The 22,444-nt window shown below is 42.4% G+C and overlaps 1 protein-coding gene across 3 annotated transcripts in view; it reads right to left on the reverse strand.

The window, feature by feature from the left end:
• The window catches only part of ece2b (endothelin converting enzyme 2b), a 178,073-nt gene that overhangs the window by 61,298 nt on the left and 94,331 nt on the right, over nucleotides 1–22,444 (reverse strand). For all 3 annotated transcript variants that reach the window (XM_078207051.1, XM_078207052.1, XM_078207050.1), the window contains exon 4: nucleotides 17,868–18,083. In XM_078207051.1, the coding sequence (XP_078063177.1) occupies nucleotides 17,868–18,083 (216 nt within the window). The remainder of the gene's footprint in view (nucleotides 1–17,867; nucleotides 18,084–22,444) is intronic.

The following is a 22,444-nucleotide window of genomic DNA, read 5'->3' on the forward strand; positions in this document are numbered from 1 at the left end:
AGATCCAGAGCTGATGTGATTTAATTGAGATCAACGTGGCCAAGCCACTGTTTCTGAGCTGGCTACGGGGGTCTCCCTGGGATCCCAGTAATTGTACAATAAAGACACGCTTTGAACCTTGATTTGCGACTCAACTTCTATTCTGCACTGGTAAGGGATATTTCCCTACAACAGCACCAACCTTTGAATTTTCTTTGTTGACAAAGTAAATCTATTTATTGAATAAAACACTGTGTTGTCCATTCAATATCATAAAGTATCAATGGAGATGAAGGCACAGGACACATCATGAGTTTTTGCAATAAACAGACCATAACCAATTTTAAACCCAATTAATTTCAAGAACCAAAGAAATGCATGGTAATTGATTCTGAATCAATGAAAGACAAATCTAGTAACAAGCTCCTCTTTATTGTGAAGTCAAAGCTATTTAGTGGCTTCAGGTCAATCTACCAACATTCACTAGTTAAATATATGAATTGCTGGAATGTTGACACATACCTCAATTTCTCAGCTCAAATGAATGGTATGAAAGGAGTAAGAGAGCCACTTTTCTATGTTATTGACTCCAAGATGTAAGAAGCACAATTTTAAAATGCAGGTCATCCTACAAAAAGCCTTTCTTTGAAGCTTACAAATTTGAAGTGTGATGCTTATCCTTGTGATTTTGCTGTGATTAATTTTAGGAAATATAATGACAAGTCACAGTAAAAGTACCAAAGGTCAGGAAGGTCATAGTAAAAAATCAATAGTCATGGATGTGCTTTATGGGGTCATTGGGCGGGATTCTATGACCTTGCTTGGGCGAGGCTCGTAAAATCCCGCCCAAGGCCAACAGAGAATTCCATTCTGCGAGCCTCGCCCGTCCCAGAATCGGGGCGGGCAAGGCGGTAAAATTCTGGCCATTCTTCCTGCTGCCTCCGGTGCTGTGTTTGGGAGAAGTGGATCCTTCTGCCCTCAGATTCATGTTGGTTACTGACGAATGAACCCAAGGCTTGGTGGTTGTGGTTTGTATATTGCAACTGAGGAGAGCTGGTCATGTTCCCAGATGGTTCTGTACTGTTGTAGAGTGGAAACTTGATTGGAGGGATTCAAATTTCGGGTTGTGGAAAGTTTGGGCTTGTACTTAGGAGGAAATAAAACATTCAAGAACTTAGTAGATGAAAGGGGGGTGCCCACTGTTTTCTACCCTTCATCAAGTTTATACCTATTTCCAAGTTTTGCCCTGAAATCTCACAGTTCCAAAATTGAGATGTTGAATTTAGTTTAAACTGCATGTTCCATAGAAAATTAAACTGATGATGTGAATGTAGAACTCCCTTCCCAACAGCACTCTGGGTGTACCTATACCACATAGACTGCAGTGGGTAAAGAAGATAGTACACCACTACTCTCTAAGTGCAATTAGGGATAGGCCACAAATGCTGGTCTTGACAGCAATGTTCACCTCCCATGAAAAAATAAAGAAGTAACATTCAATTTATGAATGACTTTATAAGGCTCTTTCGTCTTTGACAATAAATGATGTTCAGCTCTGTCGAAGGGTTGTCCAGTCTTGAAATGTTAGCTCTATTCTCTCTCCACAGATGCTGTCAGACCTGCAGAGGTTTTCCAACATTTTCTATTTTTGTTTCAGATTCCAGCATCTGCAGTAATTTGCTTTTACCTGTTGTTGAGCCACTGATTGGAAAGTTACAATGAAAGTTTGAAATTCCCTGCTACATTTAGAAATTTTCATTGTTTGACTGTAATTTTTTTTAATTTCTTAAACTTTCCAATCGCTTTTTTTCCCTTTCTGTTCTTTTTCACTTTAAACCATGAGAAAATTCTCTTAAGATTAAAAAGAAATTAATCCTTGGGATCTGGTCATCAAGGCAGCATTTATTGCGTAATCTTAGTTGCCCCAATAACGTGATGGTGGGTCTTGTTGAAACCACCAGGTGGTAAAGGTGCTTCCAGATTCCGGGATGTTGATCCAGTCACAATGAAGGAACAACAATGCCTTTATTATTCTTACATGGGATGTGAGCATTGCCAGCAAGGCCAGCACAGGTTGCCGATCCCAAATTGCCCTTGAACTGAGTGGCTAGCTAGGCCATTTCAAAGGGTAGTTAAGAGTCAACCTATGGATTTGATGCCACATGTAGACCAGAACACGCAAGGATGGCAGATTTCCTTTCCTAAAGGGGCTTAAGTCAACCTTTATGATTTTTGTTTCTCACAACAATCATGCTCACCACCCAAATGACTGAAGGGCAATTAGGGATGGGCAATAAATGTTGGCCTAGCCAGCGACATGCACATTCCTTGAATGAATAAAGCAAAAAAACTTCTTTATAGCGACAAGTCATAATCAAAATGTAATCATAGAAACTCTACAGTGCAGAAGGAGGCCATTCGGCCCATCAAGTCTGCACTGACAACAATCCCACCCAGGCCCTATCCCCGTAACCCCACATATTTATCCCGCTAACCTACACATCCCGGGACACTAAGGAGTAATTTAGCATGGCCAATGCACCTAACCCGCACATCTTTGGACTGTGGGAGGAAACCGGAGCACCCGGAGGAACCCACGCAGACACAGGGAGAAGGTATAAACTCTGCACAGACAGTGACCCAAGCCGGGAATCTAACTCAGGTTCCTGGAGCCATGAGGCAGCAGTGCTAACCACTGTGCCACCGTGCCGCCCCTAATGCTCTGATTAGAATAGACCTTGTGTCATGTGTTCAGTTCTGGCCACCAAGAAACAAGTGCTGGAAGTCTTGCAGAAAAAAAGCCACAATGTAAAAAGAATGCAAGGCAACAGGAAAGATTCAAGAGACTTGGAGGTAGATACCTAATCTACCACATGGGAGTTAAAACCTGGTTTTACACATCAGCTGCACATTATAGATACTGCCAAATTTTCATTGAAACCAATTCAAAATGGATGTTGGGGAGCTTCCACATTAAGCGTCTGAACTGTAACATGTTTTACTCCCAGGTGGCATGTTGAAAAGCTATCCAATGGATTTTCCAGTTTAGAAAGGAAATTCTCACAGAGATGAGGAGGAATTTCTTCAGCCAGAGTGGTGAACCTGTGGAACTCTTTGCCGCAGAAAGCTGTGGAGGCCAGGTTATTGAGTGTCTTTAAGACAGAGATAGATAGGTTCTTGATTAATCAGGGGATCAGGGGTTATGGGGAAAAGGCAGGAGAGTGGGGATGAGAAAAATATCAGCCATGATTGAATGGTGGAGCAGACTCGATGGGCCGAGTGGCCTAATTCTGCTCCTATGTCTTATGGTCTTATGATCCTAAAGTCAAGTCAAAATATGAATTACATTGAACAAGTTAAACCAAATTTTTACTTTATCTGAAACATGGGACAAAGACAAGAGAATAAGACTTCAGCACTGATAGCATGAGGCTCCTTCTCAGTGATTGAGCCTTAGATTATACTTACTCACAGAATAGTGAAGGGAAAAATCCTGGAATAATTCGGATGAGAGATGTGTAGGATTATTCAGGTTGGACATATTAAGGAGGGCTAAATGGCTAATACATCCCTAAGTACCTTGTGAGACAGTCAAACAAATGAAATGCAGACAAATAGATAAATGTCAATGATGGGGCAGGAGGGAAAATGAGCCTCTCTCCTCATTAGGAAAGGAACATATCAGATCCACCAAAGTTTTACTAAATAAAATATATAAGCACCAATTTGAGTTAAACTTCTGTCTCCTGAGCAGCCAGAACCTACAGAAGGCTATTACTAACCACTGCAGCACTTTGCCAAGCATAACAATCGACATATAAATTCATGATCGGCAACACCCTCTTTTATGGCCTGGTACCTGAAGTGAGAGAGATCTAAACACCTACTATGAAATCAAATGCACGAAGACAATTTAACAAAAGTCTTCTTCATGTATTTTTTCTCTTCTCACTAAGAGAGATGACTAATTTACACATACCCTGAGAATTTCACAAAGTGCTGTTTTTTTACCCCCCTTGCCAAGACAAAAGTCAGTGCAAAATCAAATGCCATGCCTAATTATACCTTCGAGTCCACCACACCCCAGCAAGAAAAAAACTCCCTTAAGAAACTCAGTTATATCTACACCCCACCTAGAATTGAGATAATTTCCAAGAATTGCAGATTGACATACCATTTAATTTCAAGGCAAGTTGTATACTCAAATGTGTTTCAGTCAGATAATCTGCATTGCAACATTACCCAAGATATTCCTTAAACTGAGAGACTAATCACATCCTACTGCACAATCATACTCATGCTACAAGGGAGCAAGTGTTAGTAGAATTAGAACGTATTGGAAGCAATTTTAGCCTTCCAAAGCTTTCTGATAATGGATTGCAGTCACACCATCATGCAATCAATTTTGACTTCTACGAAGTTTATACATTGGCTGAGGAAAGTTCATTAAAAGGTCTGTTTAGTAAGCAAAACAAGGAGTTGGAATCATAGAATCCCTACAGAGCAGAAGGAGGACATTCAGCCCATCGAGTTTGCATCAACCGCAATCCCACCCAGGCTTTATTCCCGTAACCCCACATATTTACCATCCTAATCCCCCTGACACTAGGGTCAATTTTAGCATGGCCAATCAACCTAACCCACACATCTTTGGACTATGGGAGGAAATCGAAGCACCCGGAGGAAACCCACACAGACACAGGGAGAATGTGGAAACTCCACACAGGTAGTGACCCGAGGCCAGAATTGAACCTGGGTCCCTGGCACTGTGAGGCAGCAGTGCTAACCACTGTGCCACCCAGGTTCATTTGCACTTTATTGCTGCTAAATTACATCACGCTTTCATATTAATTTACAGGATGTGGCTAGGCCAGCTAGGCCACTGCCCTCCATTTCATTACTGTGAGTCTGGAGTCACAGGCAAGTCATGATGTGGAGATGCCGGCGTTGGACTGGGGTAAACACAGTAAGAAGTTTAACAACACCAGGTTAAAGTCCAACAGGTTTATTTGGTAGCAAAAGCCACACAAGCTTTCGAGGCTCTGAGCCCCTTCTTCAGGTGAAGAAGGGGCTCAGAGCCTCGAAAGCTTGTGTGGCTTTTGCTACCAAATAAACCTGTTGGACTTTAACCTGGTGTTGTTAAACTTCTTACTGTGTCACAGGCAAGGACATTCCAGACCAGGTAAGGACAGCAGAATTCCTTTCCTAAAAGGACATTAGTGAACCAGATGGATTTTTATGACAATCAACAATGGTTTCAATGAATTCCAGATTTTTATTGAATTCTAATTTCATCATCTGTCGTGGTGGGATTTGAACCCAGACCTTGCCCTGGGTCTCTGGATTACTAAACCAGTGTGCCCACACTGTATTTGCTTTCTGTCTTATTTACTGTCAAATGAATTAAACGTGTGAAAAGTAATAACCTTTCAGAAAGACCATCATTGGTGCACAATCAAGATTTAAACTGCTGACCCCTTGCTAACTGGAGTTTTGGATTTGTATCTGGCATGATCAAAGATTCCTGTTGCAAATAGCAGTTAGAAGGAATCTGGAACAGTGGCAAAAAAAGAAATAAGATGGAAGAAAGCCAGGACAGACAACGGTGAGACTGAAATATTAATCAGAACAGTTGGTGCAAGGCATGAAAATGAAGTCAAAACATAAAGTATAGCAGACTCAGCTGTGAACTGCAGATTAACCATGTTTGAAATAATAATTGTTGCAAAAAGTTAAATATACTATGTGTCAACAGTAGTTCAAATGCATAATTGGACAGTTCTATAACTGATTGATATTTTCTGAGAAAAAGTTTTTGAATTATTTTTCTTTCAAACCTGATTTTTTCAGTGACATTATACCACCAGCAAGAACTTGCAGGCAGCAGATGATTCATCAGAAAATGACAGGACTATTGCCAGTGATTTTATAAGCCACCTATAATTTTCCAACATCACCCACTACATAAGGTCTCCAAAAGTTCAATGTATAAATTTTAGACAAACAATGCAAGTAACTACAGAAAGAAATACACGCATAATAATGGTACGGTTTAATACTAAAAGGGTGCAAAAATCCAAGAGACTTTTCAGGTACAAAGACCTAGTGTAGAGAGGTAGAATTTCCCAGAATTCCAACTGCTCTCAACGATGTGATTAATTCAAAGTTGGCTGCTTGCATATGTGCCCATTCCCACAGTGGAACAGGTATGCAAATATTATAATGAGGGTAAGATCTATTATCCCAGGAATTCTGTAATTTGCATCTGAAAGAAGTTATCTTTCTGGAAGTGTGGCAAGATACTTGTATAACATTCCAACCAGAATGTGAAGGTTCACAGGTTTTGAATGTCACATGTCTGAGGTTGCAGCTTTAACTAAAGTGATTGTAAAAATCTTTCTCAGCTAGCTGTTAAAATATGAACCTGAAAAGAAAGTCTATAGCGAGGATTCGCCCAAAAAAATTCTAAGTCCCCAATTAGTGTGAAAATGATTTTCAGATTGAATCTCCAACACTCTGAGCACTGCAGAGTGCCCTAGTGGGATTCCCTCTGAAAATCTGGGACAGGGCCTATTCCCATCCAAAAGGCCAGCAGCATAGCACTGAGTGCGCCACTGTGCATGTGCACAGCGCTGTCAGCGCTGAGATCAGCGCATGCGTATTTCCAGCCTCCCAATCGCTGGCCAGCCTTGCAACCCCACACCGCTCTGCCCCTCCGACCGCTCCACTCCCCGATCACTGGCCTCCCGGATGTCTCTGGGCCAGCCCCGTTGTCACCCCCCCCCCCACCCCCCGCCTGTCCAGATGTCTCCCCCCGATCTCCCTGAGCCTTGGCCAGATTTGATCCCCCCAACCACCCCCCACCAGGATGGCCAGCCCCGACCAACCTCCTTCTGCCTGTGATCCTTTTGCAGATTAGCACCGGTTCCCCCCCCACCCCCACTGATCATCTCCCCAACCGGCCCTTCCCCTAATAGGCATCGTCCCCTCTGGCCCCACCCCCTTGGAATGCCTATACCTGGTGGGCAGTGCTAAGGTGCCTGTTGGGCATTGCCAGTTTGCCCCTTCAGCAGTGCCAGGGAGCCAGGCTGACACTACCAGGCTTCACTGCCCAGGGGGCACCCCACCTCATACCCCCGACCTCCTGGTAGGACTGCAATAGCCTCTCTTCACTCCAGCAAGGTCGCCTGCCTGTTCCCCATTAGTGGGGAGCAGTAGTAAACCCCACTGGATTGAACTTCTCCCAGCGGTGGGGGGGTGGAGATGCTAGCGGGCCTGAGACTTCAGTCTCGGGCCCGCTAATGAAATGTAAATAGCAATTTAAATATTGAAATCGGCGCACAGCTGATGACGCTCAAAATCCCGAGCTGGGTGACACGCAGGGGCCCGGGCACCCAATGGGGAGTCCATGAAACGGCCTCCACTGATGTCTCCCAGCCCATGGCACTGCTAGAGCAGTACAGTGGGCTGGGAGAATCACCCCCTGTATAGTCTATATAATGCACTTAACAACTTTCAAATATCATAAATCACTTTTCAAGAGAGGAAATACTTTGCTTTGAAGTGTAGCCACTGTTATCATTTAGGAAGCTAATCTGCAAAAGGATCACAGGAATCAATTTGCTCACAGCAAAGTCTCTCAAATAGTGGTGATTTTCTGGCCACGCTCACCCCGAAACCGGAAAATCCCGCCCGAGGTCAATGGATCTTTCCATGATTCGCCCCTCGCCTGCTACGATTCCCGTGGTGGGTGGAACGGGAAAATTTGCCCCAGCATCTCTGATGTTTTTAAACAGTGAGGGTTCAAGGTATATTTGTTTGGCATTTGTTCCTGTGGAAATTGCATACAAGTTGCTAAGTTGCCCACAGCACCAACAGTTTTCTCATTAACACTTCCCTGGCAATTGTAATTTTCCTGAGTTCCCCCATCCCTTCCGGTTCCTGATTTACAGCTATTTCTGGGATGTTATCTGTATTCTCTATAGTGAAGACCACTGCAACATACTTGGTCAATTAATCTGTCATCTCCTCACTTTCTATAGGACCAAAACTGACTTTGTTAATAATTGTATTATTCAAATATTAGAAACTCTTACTTATTTACATTTCTAGCCAACTTTCTCTCGTACCCTAATTTTTCCTTCCTTATCTATCTTTTAGTCATTCTTTGCTTTTTTTAATACGCTGTCCAATCATCTGACCTGCCACACGTCCATAGAATCCCTACGGTGCAGAAGGAGGCCATTCGGCCCATCAAGTCTGCACCGACCACAATCTCACCCAAGCCCTATTCCCATAACCCTGTTAATCCCCCTGACATAACAGACAATTTAGCACGGCCAATCCACTTAACCCGCACATCTTTGGACTGTGGGAAGAAACTGGAGCATCCGGACAAAACCATGCAGACACAGGAAGAACGTGCAAACTCCACACAAACAAACAGTCACCCAAGGCCAGAATCGAACCCGGATCCCTGGCACTGTGAAGCATCAGTGCTACCACTATGCCACCGTGCCCATCTTTGTGCAATTATATGCTTTTTCTTTAAATTTAATACTGCCTTTAATTTTTTTTTCATTAAACATGGGGTTGGTCCTCCCCTGGGAATTTTCCTTTCTCATTTGAATGTATCTATTCTGTAAATTCTGAAATAGCCCCTTAAATTTCACGATTGCGTCTCTATTGACCTGTGCCATAACATAGCTAGCTATGTACAATTTCAGTCTCCTTATTTAAAAAAAGGATATCAATACAGTACTTAAGAAGCAGTTCAGAGAAGGTTCATGCAACTGATATCTGGGATGGTTTATTTTACAAGCAAAGGATAGACAGGCTGGGCCTGTATCAATTGGAGTTTAGAAGACTGAAAGATGATCTTATTGAAACATGGCAGGTCCTGAGGGTCTTGACAAGGTGGATGCTGGAAGGCTATTTCACTTTGTGGGAGACTTCTAGAACTAGGGGGCATTGTCTCTCATTTAAGACAAAGATGAGAAGATTTTTTTTCTCTGAGGTTCATGAATCGTTGGAACTCTCTTCCCCATAGAGTGGTCAATATTTTTTTTTGATAAAGAGATAGATTCTTGGCTAACAAGGGAGTCAAAGTTTATAGCGAGCTGACGAAATGTGGAACTGAGCCCACAATTAATGGAGCAGGCTCAAGGGACCAAATGGCTTACTCTTGATCTTAATTCTTATGTTTGCTTGTATGTTCGTATATCCTCCTGTTCTTATTTCGTATGTTCATTCCAGGATAATTCTGACTAATCCAGAAATATTGGTGATCTTTGTATGTACACTCATCCATAAACGTTAACAATCTTTCATAGATTTCTCACCTCTTGTGCATAGATCTCTGAAAGTTGGCACCCAGGTTGATAGGGTTGTTAAGAAGGCGTACGGAATGTTCGCTTTTATTGGTAGAGGGATTGAGTTTCGGAGCCAGGAGGTCATGTTGCAGCTGTACAAAATTCTGGTGCGGCCGCACTTGGAGTATTGTGTAAAGTTCTGGTCACAGCATTATAGGAAGGATGTGGAAGCATTGGAAAGGGTGCAGAGGAGATTTACTAGGATGTTGCCTGGTATGGTGGGAAGGTCTTATGAGGAAAGGCTGAGGAACTTGAGGTTGTTTTCGTTAGAGAGAAGAAGAGGCATACAAGATGATCAGAGGATTAGATAGGGTGGATAGTGAGAGCCTTTTTCCTCGGATGGTGATAGCTAGCACGAGGGGACATAGCTTTAAATTGAGGGGTGATAGATATGGGACAGATCTCAGAGGTAGGTTCTTCACTCAGAGAGTAGTAAGGGCGTGGAATGCCCTGCCTGCAGCAATAGTGGACTCGTCAACATTAAGGGCATTTAAATGGTCATTGGATAAACATATGGATGATATTGGAATAGTGCAGGTTAGATGGGCTTTAGATTGGTTTCACTGGTCGGCGCAACATCGAGGGCCGAAGGGCCTGTACTGCGCTGTAATGTTCTATGTTCTATGTACTATTGTACTTCTACCCTTTCTCTATCACAATTGGTTGATTAACCCCTATAGTTATAAAAGCTGATCATCACTGTGTAAAATGTCACAGGAGATTTGTACTGTATACTCAGTACAAAATCCAGAGATCTAAATAGTGAAAGCATATACAGATGTATTGATTCAGTTTGAAGTCCTGGGGAGCGATTTTCCCATCCCGCTGCACTGATTTTTTAGCGCAGTAAGCCAGGAGAATCCTGCGGCAGGCGATTCACAGGGTTCACGCTCACATTCGCACCCCATTAGCGGCTCCCAGCACAGGATTTCCAGCGGCATTTGCTCCGCGTCGGAAATCGGCAGGGAGACGCAAAGATCATTTACATGGTCATTTCAATATAATTTAAATGAGATTAGTGGGCCCGGGACTGAGGTCTCCGGGCCTGCCAGCCTCTCCCACCCCACCAAAGTGTTTCACTCCAGCAGGGATTACACGAGCTCCCCACTAACGGGGAGCTAGCAGACCAACACCACTGGAGAGAAGAGGGGGCAGTCGGGGCTCCCCCAGAGGGTCGGGCAGTGAGGGGAGGTGGCCCCTGGACACTCGCACCCTGGCAGTGCTAGCCTATGGCCCCGGCACTGTCCAAGAGACAAGGTGCCAATGCCCAGGGGGCACCTTGGCACTGTCCATTGGGCATGGGGCAATGCCAAGGGGGGTATATGGGGGGGCGGAGCCTAGGGGTGATTGGTGAGGATGTGGATCCTGCTGCCACTTTACAGTCGGAATCGGCGGGGGAAGAAGGGAGGCCAGCGATCGGGGTAGTGTAAGCTGGGAGTGGGGGGGGGGCAGCCTGCTGGGGGGCTCGGTACTGCAGGGGGGAGGCTACTGTCGGGGGGCGGGGGGGCTGGAGATCGGGGCGGACCGGGAAGAGGGTTTGGGGCTGGACCTGGGAATGGTCGGGGGGCCAGCGATCGGGTCGTGGGGGAGCGGAGAGCCGGCATCGTGGGGGTCGCAGAACTGGCCAGCAATCGAGCTGGCCAGCAATCAGGAGGCCGACAGTGCGGGACCTCTACGCATGCACCAATCTCGACACTGACAGATTGGCGCATGCGCAATGGCCCACTCAGCGCACTGATTTCAGCCTCTCCAGCGGGAATAAGTCCCGGCCCCTGAAATTTAATGATATTTACGCTGGTAGCCTCTGCATTGCGCAGAGTGTGGGAGATTCTTCTCTGAACTTCCACTGAAAGAATCTGCGTGAATTACTCCAGTTTTCATGTGAATTCAACACTTCTAATTTATTTTCGAGAATTCTGTCCATGGTCTTTTTTTCCCCAACAGTCATAAATTGAAAAGACTAAATGAATATCATTTTTTGGAGATATTGTGAGCGTGTGGGTTGATGGTCTATGCACATGTCTATTAGTGTTAGTCATAATTTCCACACACAAAAGGAAAATCAGACCATTGTTGCATTGGAAGAAAAGGGAAAAAACTAATTAAGCACCCATGCACTATGCTTCATCTTTGAAAATGCAAGACAAAGTACAGCAGGAAGAACAAAGACTTAACAGGTCTTTAAGAAATGTCAAGAACAAAATTCCAAGTTACATAAACTTGCCTGGCCATGAATTAAACATTTGCCCTCACTGGAACAAATTTTTTATCAAGTCTCATTTCCTGTAATCTAGAATGGATTTCTTTCTTAGCTTCTGACACAAATGCCAAGTATTTTATTTTGGCTTTATTTCAACTTCATAGAAACTTGTTTTCCCCAGAAAGTTTTATCAAATGAGAATTTCACACCATTTCAGTAATCTTCCACATCATAATTACATGTATAAAAAGGGGCAAGATGTCACATATCTGACAGTAAATAAGTTATTTCAAACCTTTCATTTAAAAAAAATCATAGAATCATAATACTTCAAAATGAATGCACTTGACAGGTAAATTCTGCATAATTTGAAGATTTGGGGAAAGGAGTGTTACATTTTACACAATCTGTAACAGTTAAAAATGTTTTCCAATAAGCAAAAATAAATAAATATTAACAAGGCACAGAACTTTTAAGAAAATGAGTTTACTTCAGATTCCATGTGTTTATTGTTTGAAGTTTGATAGAAAAACATTGATGCTGCAACATTTTCATAATTATATAGCTTTTAGTTTATCTTTGGTGGTTCAGTGTGGCACTGCATGCGTAGGTTAAGATGAAGTATTGTGCCAAAAGATACAAGGCACAGTTTAGTTAGCTAGGGATTCAAAGGTTGCTTTAGGATTGTAGCTTTGGATTATGTTACAACCACAGGAGATGTTATTAATTGAGCAAGCCAGATCATGTAGGGAAACCTGTCTTACTGATCATAGCCTTTTATTTGTATTTTGCAAAAGAGGAGGAAAAGTTACTGATCCCAGAAGCATAGAGCTCTAGTTATCACTTTTAGAATTTTAACAATTAAACAATTTATTAATAGGAAGAAAACCACTTAAGCATGCGAGATTAAAGTTATACAGTTAAAACAGTCTCACAAAATATCCCCCTAAAAACTCTCTTATAAATTTTGAACTTTAAAAATCCAGTAATATTACCCAGGGCAAAAATTGCTGTCACTTTAGTAAAGGTATACTCCACATGCACTTCCATTTGGCTGTGGAAATCCAAGAAAATTCAAAAACAAGCAGCTTTCTGAAGACAAAGATTTTTCCAGTTTAAATGGATGGCTGTTTCAGAGTTCGCACCTTCTCTCAGCAGTGTCCCCACAGGACATGTCCCCACATAGCCACCTCAACATCTCTCCTTAAATGTCCTTTTCACTTTTCATCTTTCATGTAAGATTCCATTCTTCCCAAGTACCTTTCTGATCTCAACTTTTCCAAAATATAAAAAGCTTTCATGTTTTCCTATTATCTCCACTTTTGGGTCTGTAAAAGTTTAATACCCCTCTCCCTCCGATTTATGAATTGTAGAAGTCCCTTGTCACTTCTAAACTCACTTTGAAATTTAACAGTTGAAAAGCCAAGCTATCGATCTTCTAATGCAAGTTTTAAACCCAACCTACTTACTTGTAAATCTAACCTCACCATAGCCTCTCATTACAAATGCACCCAGCATTTTACCCTTTTATCTTTCAGCTCTCACAGACAAGCTGTCTCTATTAACTTTCCCCCCAGCTTAATTAATCATGGACACACAGTCTTTTTTATAGAATACCACTCTATTCACAAAAATATTTTCAAAAAACATCCATTATTACAATTGTCACAACTCTTCCCCTATTCCACCAGATGTGCTATTACATCCAGCTAAGTAATGATACTTCAGAAGAGACTTGCATTTCTATAGCATTTTTCACAACCATTTCACAACCATCAAAGTGCTTGTTCTTTTAAAGTACAATCATTGTTGTATTGAGGAAATGAGAGGCCAATATGCCCACAGCAAATACCCACAAACAGCAAAGTGATAATTTTTTGTGATGTTGACTGAGGGATAAATATTGGCCAAGACAGCAGGGATAACATTCCTGCCCTTCTTTGAAATACTGTGGTGCCATGGGATCTTTTGCATCCAGTCAAGCAGACAAATGGGACCTCAGTTTAACATCTCATCTGAAAGATGACACCCTCTGACAATGCAATACTCCCTTGATACTGTCAGTCTAGTGTCAGCTTAGACTGTTATGCCCAAGTCCTAGAATGGTGGGTCGAATCCACCACTCACGAGGCACGAGTTCCAGCACTGAGCCACAGCTGACACCATATAACATTTTTCCCTCTATTATCAACATTTTTTTAAAATGAGGCTCGGCACCAACAGTATATTTCGTGAATGGGCATGCCTGCTTAAGCAGCACAAAATGAGTGTAACATATTTGGGAAATGAAACAGAACTTCATTATGTGAGATTTCAACTTATTTAATGTGCTATCAATATGATAGTCAGACTTTGTACTGGCATCAAAAGCATCCATGAATTTACAGCTACAGGAAAATTAGGCCTATTGTTATGTTGACAAACACTATTTCCTCGCTTACACCAGCATAACGTTGTGCCGTTATCTGCTTGACCATACAAAATGGATCTGAAGTTCCCAGTTACGAAGAAAAGTCATATTGGACTCAAAACGTTAACTCTGGTTCTCACTCCATAGATGCCAAGCTTTTCCAGCATTTTGTTTTATTTCACATAAAATGAGCACCTGGGCTGTTGGCAGTGTGCATTTTATGCAAATACATTAACTTTAGTAACTTCAGATTTGAGCTTGAACCAGCTTTGCCATTTCCAACTCAGACTTGTCTTAACCCTTCCTTCTTCTTAGGCAATCCCTTGGGAGTGTTCCGTTTCTACTCCATTTTGATGGACTCTGAGATGGTTTATAAGTCAGGATCAGCAGGCTGCCTCATGCGAGTGGGTGCTACTTGGAGGGTTGGGCAGATGAGCTGTTGTGCACGCTCTCCAACCCTTCAACCTCACCTCTTTGCATTCCCAATGAAGTCTCTCAATTTGTTCAGCATCTTTCTGATTGAACCTTCTCCAGTTTGATCAGTTACAAACCTAGGACTCCCATGAACCAACAAGGATTTTGATCTCTTCAAGGATGTCTTGAGGACTTCCCAGAAACATTTCCACCATCTCCCCAGATGTCTCTTGCCACGATTGAGTTCTGAGTAGAACAATTGCCTGGGCAGTCTGATGTCAGGCACACAAACAACATGTCCTGCCCAGAGGAGCTGATTTTCATTGATTAGTACCTTGATGCTGGTTTGGGAGAGGACACTGCTATTGGACCACGTTTCTTCCCATCGGATTTGAGGGATCTTGCTACGGTTCTGCTAATTGAACTTCTCCAGTGCTTTGAGGTGCCTGGGCTGGTTGTCCAAGTTTCCGATAATTCTACCTCCTCTTTAGCATGGATGTGTTTTTCCCATTCCTTCTTCGTGTTGTTGTGTTCCTGTTGATCTTCTATTTTCCTCTCAAAGGGTTACAGCATAAAGGTGCAGGTTTGAGCGTGTGTTAGCTGACAGTGAGAACAGTGACAAGATACTCGCCAGCGAGATTGAATTTATGATTTTCCACGCCCCTCACCAGTGATATAACGAGGTTCCTGCCCCAGAAAGTCGGAAATCTCATTTACATGATTTAACATCTCATTTGCGATATCTCCCAACGGGACTTCCCACCCCACCCCCATTCACTGAATATTCATTGCATGCCAGCGTGACAGCTGGATAAAAGCAAGAACTTTGTGGCTTCACCTCTGACGGGGATAATCAGAGGTGAGCACCCAGGTCGCCATCACCCTCTTGGATGTCATTTGCAGACGGGTTGTGCCCACTTCCTGGGAAGGGTCCATGACATCTACATCTTGGCACCCTCACGGTTCCCAACCATTTTCAAGGGACACCAGCAGCTGAAGGGGCGACTCCTCAGGGACATAGAATACCCACTGAGGAGGTGGCTGGCGACACCTGTGTGGAGGCCCCAAACACTTGCTGTGACTTGGTGCAACAAGGTTCATACATCCGCACATGTGCTGGTCAAGCAGGTGATACACCTGCTGAAGATGCTGTTCCAGTACCTAGACCGGTAGGGGGAGCCTCTCAATACAGCCCCCAGAATGTGTTTCACATCATTGTGGTGCGCTGCACACTCTCCTGGCACTGAAATAGGGTGAGCAGCTGGATGAGGAGGAGCTTGAGGTGGGTGGCGAGTAGTAACCCACATAGGAAGCAGAGGAAGGACCTCAGGCAATGGCCAGGATCTACGTGGGACACAGGACTAGGGACACCCTCAATGCCTCTCTGTTTGGGGATGACCAGGACTAGGGTGCCAAGACCTCTCCCCCCATGGGGTTTTACATCTTCTCACTACTGTCCTGCCAGCGGGAGGTCATTATGATGATTACACCATTCATGGCCAGGGCGTGAAAACAACATTAACAGATGCAGCTGGAGAATGACGATGACTTGAAGTGAGGACAGGATGATTTACCTCTTATCCTCTGTGGATGTCTGACTCATGCCTGACAGAGAGCTGAGTGCGACCTACCACTGAACGGTGTAATTGGCAATAAATGCTGGCCTATTCAGCATCGCCCACATCCCTTGAATGAATTTTTTAAAGAAGTAATCCCAGGATGTTGATCATGGGAATTCAGCAATAACATCATTCAACCTCAAAGGGAGATGGTTAGACTCACTCGTTTGAGTTGGTCAATACCTGGCACTTTTGTGGAATGACTATTACTTGCTACTTATCAGCCCAACCTGCCTGCTGTCCATGTCTTGCTGCATATAGATAGGAACTGTTTCAGTTGTGAGAAACTGTGAATGGTACTGAACACTGTGCAGTCATGAGTAACAACCCCACTTCTGACTTTAAGTTAGAGGGAAGGTAATTGATGGAAGAGCTAAAGATAATGCTTTTTAATTGCATACACCTCCCACATCCTGATTCCTAACTCAGAAAAACATCTCCTAGGTGAATTAGCAATTTTCTGCATTAAACTCAAGGATCAATACTCCCCCTGCCTTCTTTACCTACAGCAGCTTTCAAAGATTTCATCACGAATACCATCCAAATCTGCCACTTCAGCAAGATGCTACAACGTATAGAGCCAAAAGCCACTCAACATTCTGCTACAGAAACCTTTCTAATCATGAATGATGAAAGACTTTAACCACAGGTACAATGATTTAGAATAATTTGTATGGAATGACACAGAACCTTGCAGATGAACACAACCCCATTGATCTCATTTCATCCCTTTAATGACTCTATTTGGCTTCAAAGCTTCCTGCATCAGAATTTACTTCCTTTAATTGTTCCAAATTGGCTTCAAGTGACTTCAAACTCATGCCTTCTTTCTTCATCTGCCTTCACCACACCCCCTCTCTTCTCAGAGCTCTTCTCTCTTCAGATACTATAACTGGACTTTACTAAGTGAATGAGCTGAAAAAGCAGGATCGAGCTTCAGTTTGTTTTGAGTTCAGCTGCAGAGGCATGAAAATTACTGGCAACATCTTCTGCCATTGAATCTGTACTAATATCAGTCATACAAAGCACACTTTATGTTTAATTTATTTTGTGCCCAAGTCCCTTGGGATGATTTCCCAAAGCAGAAAGTCATCAGCCTCAACTTGGCAGGCATGCTTATCACAAGGCCAATAACTTATGCAATACAGTTAGTCTACTGCAACCTGAAATGTTGGTGAGTTAGTTAACTGCTCTGCTTATTCAGATCAACAATTCTAAATGAAGCAGTTTAATCATGCCCATATTGTAAGTTACCTTTTATATTTGGGATCGATATAGTTACGTCAATCACATGGTCTAATTCAAGACTTCACAAACAATAAAGATTTTTACTAGACAATTTTGTATTGTTGAATGCCTTTACATATTCTTTCTGTACTGTCAAATTTCAATGTATTACCTTAGAATTTCTGCTCTGCAGCTAAAATTTTTACCAAGACTTGTTTAATCATGCATTGGAGGAATTTTTTAAAATTTGTTTGCAATAGTTCATTAATGGAATCTAATGCTCAAAACTGTACTGAGGACTGCCACAGAAAACAAACCTTTATTTATTATCTTTCATTGGTTACAAATGTCACAATGATTTATAACCAAGTATGTTTTGCATTTAGCAATGCAGAAAAGACTATCATAATAGATTTTGCAATCATTATAAATAAAGTAATGCTTTAATTTGAAAAAGTACCTACTGTATAGATGAGTATTAAGAATAATAAATAACCAAAACTAAATATTTGTTAAATTAATCTGTAATGAACATGCATTAACAAGATAAAATTGCATATGCCATATGTTGCCTTATCAAACCATACATGGGCATCACTGGTTAGCTCATAAATTAATTTTTTAAAAAACTTTTCCCTTCAACTTACCCAAAAGATGCTTCATGACTGCCTGGTTCTGGTCCCATAAACTATTAAAAGTATTCCAACGTGACCTTCCATCTGGCAATGGATTTTTCTTGATCCATCCACCACAGGCATATTGATAAAAGTCATTACAAGGGTCCACTGTACGGTCTAGGGATTCTGTTATCTTGGCAGCCACCATGATGCAAGTTTCTGTCAGACAAATTTTATGTGAAGGGTCTGCAAAAAGAAAAATACATATGGACTTTCCTTTCATAATACAAATTTATAAATGTAAAACGATAAATTAATCTTGAGGTCTCGTGTCTCCCCCCTCCCCCAATGACCCTCATGTGATGCATCATTCAACTCAGCTAAGCTGGTTAAAATAGATAGACAGATAGATCTATGGTTGAACAAGCAGAAAAAAACATTAAACATAAAATGAGATTATGTAAAAGATACATTTTTGAAGATGTAACTAGACACATAGACGAGGGAAGAGCGGTAGATGTAGTGTACATGGATTTCAGCAAGGCGTTTGATAAGGTGCCCCATGCAAGGCTTATTGAGAAAATGAAGGGACATGGGATACAAGGGGATATTGCTTTGTGGATTCAGAACTGGCTTGCCCACAGAAGGCAAAGAGTGGTTGTAGATGGGTCTTTTTCAGCATGGAGGTCAGTCACCAGTGGAGTGCCCCAGGGATCTGTTCTGGGACCCTTGCTCTTTGTGATTTTTATAAATGACCTGGATGAGGAAGTGGAAGGATGGGTTGGCAATGACACAAATGTTGGAGGTGTTGTGGATAGTGTAGAGGGATGTCAGCAATTGCAACGAGACATAGATAAAATGCAAGACTGGGCGGAGAAGTGGCAGATGGACTTCAATCCAGATAAGTGTGTGGTGGTTCATTTTGGCAGGTCGAATAGGATGAAAGAATATAATATTAAGGGTAAGACGCTTGACAGTGTGGAAGATCGGAAGGATCTTGGGGTCCGGGTTCATAGGACGCTCAAAGCAGCGTCGCAGGTAGAGGCTGTGGTTAAGAAGGCGTATGGAATACTGGCCTTCATCAATAGAGGAATTGAGTTTAGAAATCGGGAGATAATGCTGCAGCTGTATAGGACCCTGGTCAGACCCCACCTGGAGTACTGTGCCCAGTTCTGGTCGCCCCATTACAGAAAGGATGTGGAAGCCATAGAAAGAGTGCAGAGGAGATTTACAAGGATGTTGCCTGGATTAGGTGGCATGCCTTATGAGGATAGGTTGAGAGAGCTAGGTCTTTTCTCCTTGGAGAGGCCAAGGATGAGAGGTGACCTGATAGAGGTGTATAAGATGTTAGGGCTGAAATGGTTGCCACAAGAGGTCACAGGTTTAGGGTGCTGGGGAGTAGGTACAGAGGAGATGTTAGGGGTAAGTTTTTCACTCAGAGGGTGGCGGGTGCGTGGAATCGGCTGCCGGTAGTGGTGGTGGAGGCGGATTTGATAGGGTCTTTTAAGAGACTTTTGGATAAGTTCATGGAAGTTAGTAAGATAGAGGGTTATAGATAAACCTAATAGCTAGGGACATGTTCGGCGCAACTTGTGGGCCGAAGGGCCTGTTTGTGCTGTAGCTTTTCTATGTTCTATAGCCAAAAAGCAAAACTAATATTTAGAAAATAGAATAAGTAGCACTGCATTTTTCAAAAACATACTGTGGGGTAATGTCTATAGTTATGTTCATATTACTGCAATATTAATGTTAGTTCCAGTGTCAAGTTCAAGTTCTGAGCTTCAAAGCAACAAACTTAAATTTAATTAAAATGCTGAAAGTCTAAAAACGAACAAGAAATAAATGAACTTTTATAGCATCCTTTACGATCACAGAATCTCTCAGTGGTGCCTAGCCAATGAAATGAAGTGTAGTTGCTACTGTAAATAAGGAAACAGTAACAGGAAGAGCCAGCATGGATTTCCAAAGGGGAATTCATGTTTAACTAACTTGCTGTAGTTTTTTGAGGAGGCAACTGAAAGGGTTGATGAGCGCAATACTGTTGATGTGGTGTACATTGACTTTCAGAAGGCATTTGATACAGTACCACACAACAGATGTGTGAGAAAAGTGAGAGCTTATGGAATCAAAGGGATAGTAGCAACATGGATTTAAAAAACTGGCTAAATATTGGGAAGCAGAGAGTAACAGTCAATGGGTGTGTTTTGAGCTGGAGGAAGGTTTACAGTGGTGTTCTCCAGAGGTTGGAATTGGGACCCTGGCTTTTCCTGATATATCAATGATCTAGATCCTGGTGTGTAGGGGACAATTTAAAATTTGCAGATGACACAAAACTTGGAAGTATTGTAAACTGTGTAGAGGACAGTGCAGAACTTCAAAAAGACATAGATTGGTTTGTGGGTGGGTGGGCAGGTAGGTGACAGATGAATTTCAATGCAGAGAAGTGAGAGGTGGTGCATTTTGATAGGAAGAATCTGGAGAGATAAAATAAAAGGGGTAAAATTCTTAATGGGGTGCACAAGTAGAGGGACTTGGGTGTATCTGTGCACAAAGCAATAAACATGGCAGGACAGGTGGAGAGAACCATTAATAAAACATTTTGTATTCTGGATTTTATTGGTGGGGTCATAGAGTACAAAAGCAACAAAGTTATATTTTCCACCCAAAATCAAAGCAGAAACTTTTGTCCCAATAATATGCAAACTTAAGAAGCAATTCTTAGTTGTCAATTGCCATTTCTTACTCTCGCCATTCTGAAATCTAATTTCCTACAGTAGTGCAATGACGAACACATTTATTTAAAATTCAATGCCTGTCATTTTACGCAATTATTATTTGATTAAAATGCATGAACCAATGAATCACAAAAATTGCAGCACAGGATGCAGCCTTTGGCCCATTTTAGCAGCATCAACGCTAACAAATTTTAATCATAAATGACGGACTCTTGTCCATTAGTCACTGAGTTGGGACAATTCAATCCATTTCACTTACGATCTTCAGGCAATAGTATAAAGTACTGCCACTTTCAAGACATGAAGAAAATATACATATACCTTAGTCAGTTAGACTACTTAATAAAGTCAATTTTTTAATGCTTTTCAAAATGGATAATTGCTGGGCTGACAAGATGGCTCCAGTTGGACACATGCTGGCTTCCGGAAGATTATGAGCAATTCCATAGTTATCAAAGGTTAACACCTCAAATGTCTGGAATGTAACACTCCTTGCACAACCTAAACATTCCAACCAAGCCAACACAACGGACCAGCAGACGGTCAGTCTCCTCCACCTAACTTCAAACAAAGATAACCTTTGACCTGACGAAGGATCATCTAGACTCGAAACGTTGGCTCTATTCTCTCCCCACAGATGCTGTCAGACCTGCTGAGATTTTTCCGCATTTTCTGTTTCTGTTTCAGATTCCAGCATCCGCAGTATCTTGCTTTTAATCTTTGATCCTAATGTCCAGTAATGGTGCTAATGGCCTGAGCATTAACTGTTCTAACACAATGATTTCAACATGACCTTCTCCCACATTGCTGACACGACATATTGTGCAGTGGAACTGCATCGAGGCAGTCACTGTTGACTGTTGGACCTGGGAAGGGAACAGGAGCTCCAGGCAAGCAGCCATCGAGACAATGGCAGTAGGTGTGTGCGTGTAAATGTAAATAAGAGCATTTTAAATTGACCCCTCCCCCGCCCTGTCATTGACAGTATAGTAAGAGTTTTAACAACACCAGGTTGTTAAAACTCTTACTGTGTTTACCCCAGTCCAATGCCGGCATCTCCACATCATTGACAGTACACAGTAAAAGTCAGTTTTACAGAAATGCCCATATATATCGATGATAACTGATAAATCTCGTGGCATATTTCAAAGAGGAACAGGGGAATCACTCTACTGTGCTGGCCAATGTTAACCTCTCAACCAACAGTGCTAAAACTGATCATCTAGTCGTATCTCTCATTGCTATTTATGGGTCACTGCTATGCTTAAATTGGTTGTCACATTTCCAACTTTACAACAATGACTACACCACAAAACACTTTAGGTCCAAATTTGTGAAAGGTGGGATATAAGTGTCAGTGGGTGTGAATGTAAGTGGGCGGCAGGGTGGCACAGTGGTTAGCACTGCTGCCTCACAGCACCAGGGACCTGAGTTCGATTCCCGGCTTGGGTCACCGTCTGTGTGGAGTTTGCATGTTCTCCCCGTGTCTGCATGGGTTTCCTCCAGGTGCTCCAGTTTCCTCCCACAGTCCAAAGATGTGCGGGTTAGGTGAATTGGCCAGGTTAAATTGTCCCTTAAGTGTCAGGTGGTCTAGCTAGGGTAAATGCATGGGTATAGGGCTTGCATGGGATTGTAGTCAGTGCAGACTCGATGGGCTGAATGGCCTCCTTCTGCACTGTAGGATTCTATGGTTCTATAAATGCAAGTTCATTATTTTATTTCTTATTTGTTTTTTAAAAAATGCATCTAGGTTTTTTTAAAGAGCAGAAGGAATGAAAGAGAAGCAAAATTTGTATTCCCAATATGCAGGAATAAACAGATTGTCATTCAGATCAATAATCAGATAAAACTGAACTGACACTAATAAATTAC

Source organism: Mustelus asterias, chromosome 3, assembly GCF_964213995.1.
Source record: "Mustelus asterias chromosome 3, sMusAst1.hap1.1, whole genome shotgun sequence".
Taxonomy (NCBI): domain Eukaryota; kingdom Metazoa; phylum Chordata; class Chondrichthyes; order Carcharhiniformes; family Triakidae; genus Mustelus; species Mustelus asterias.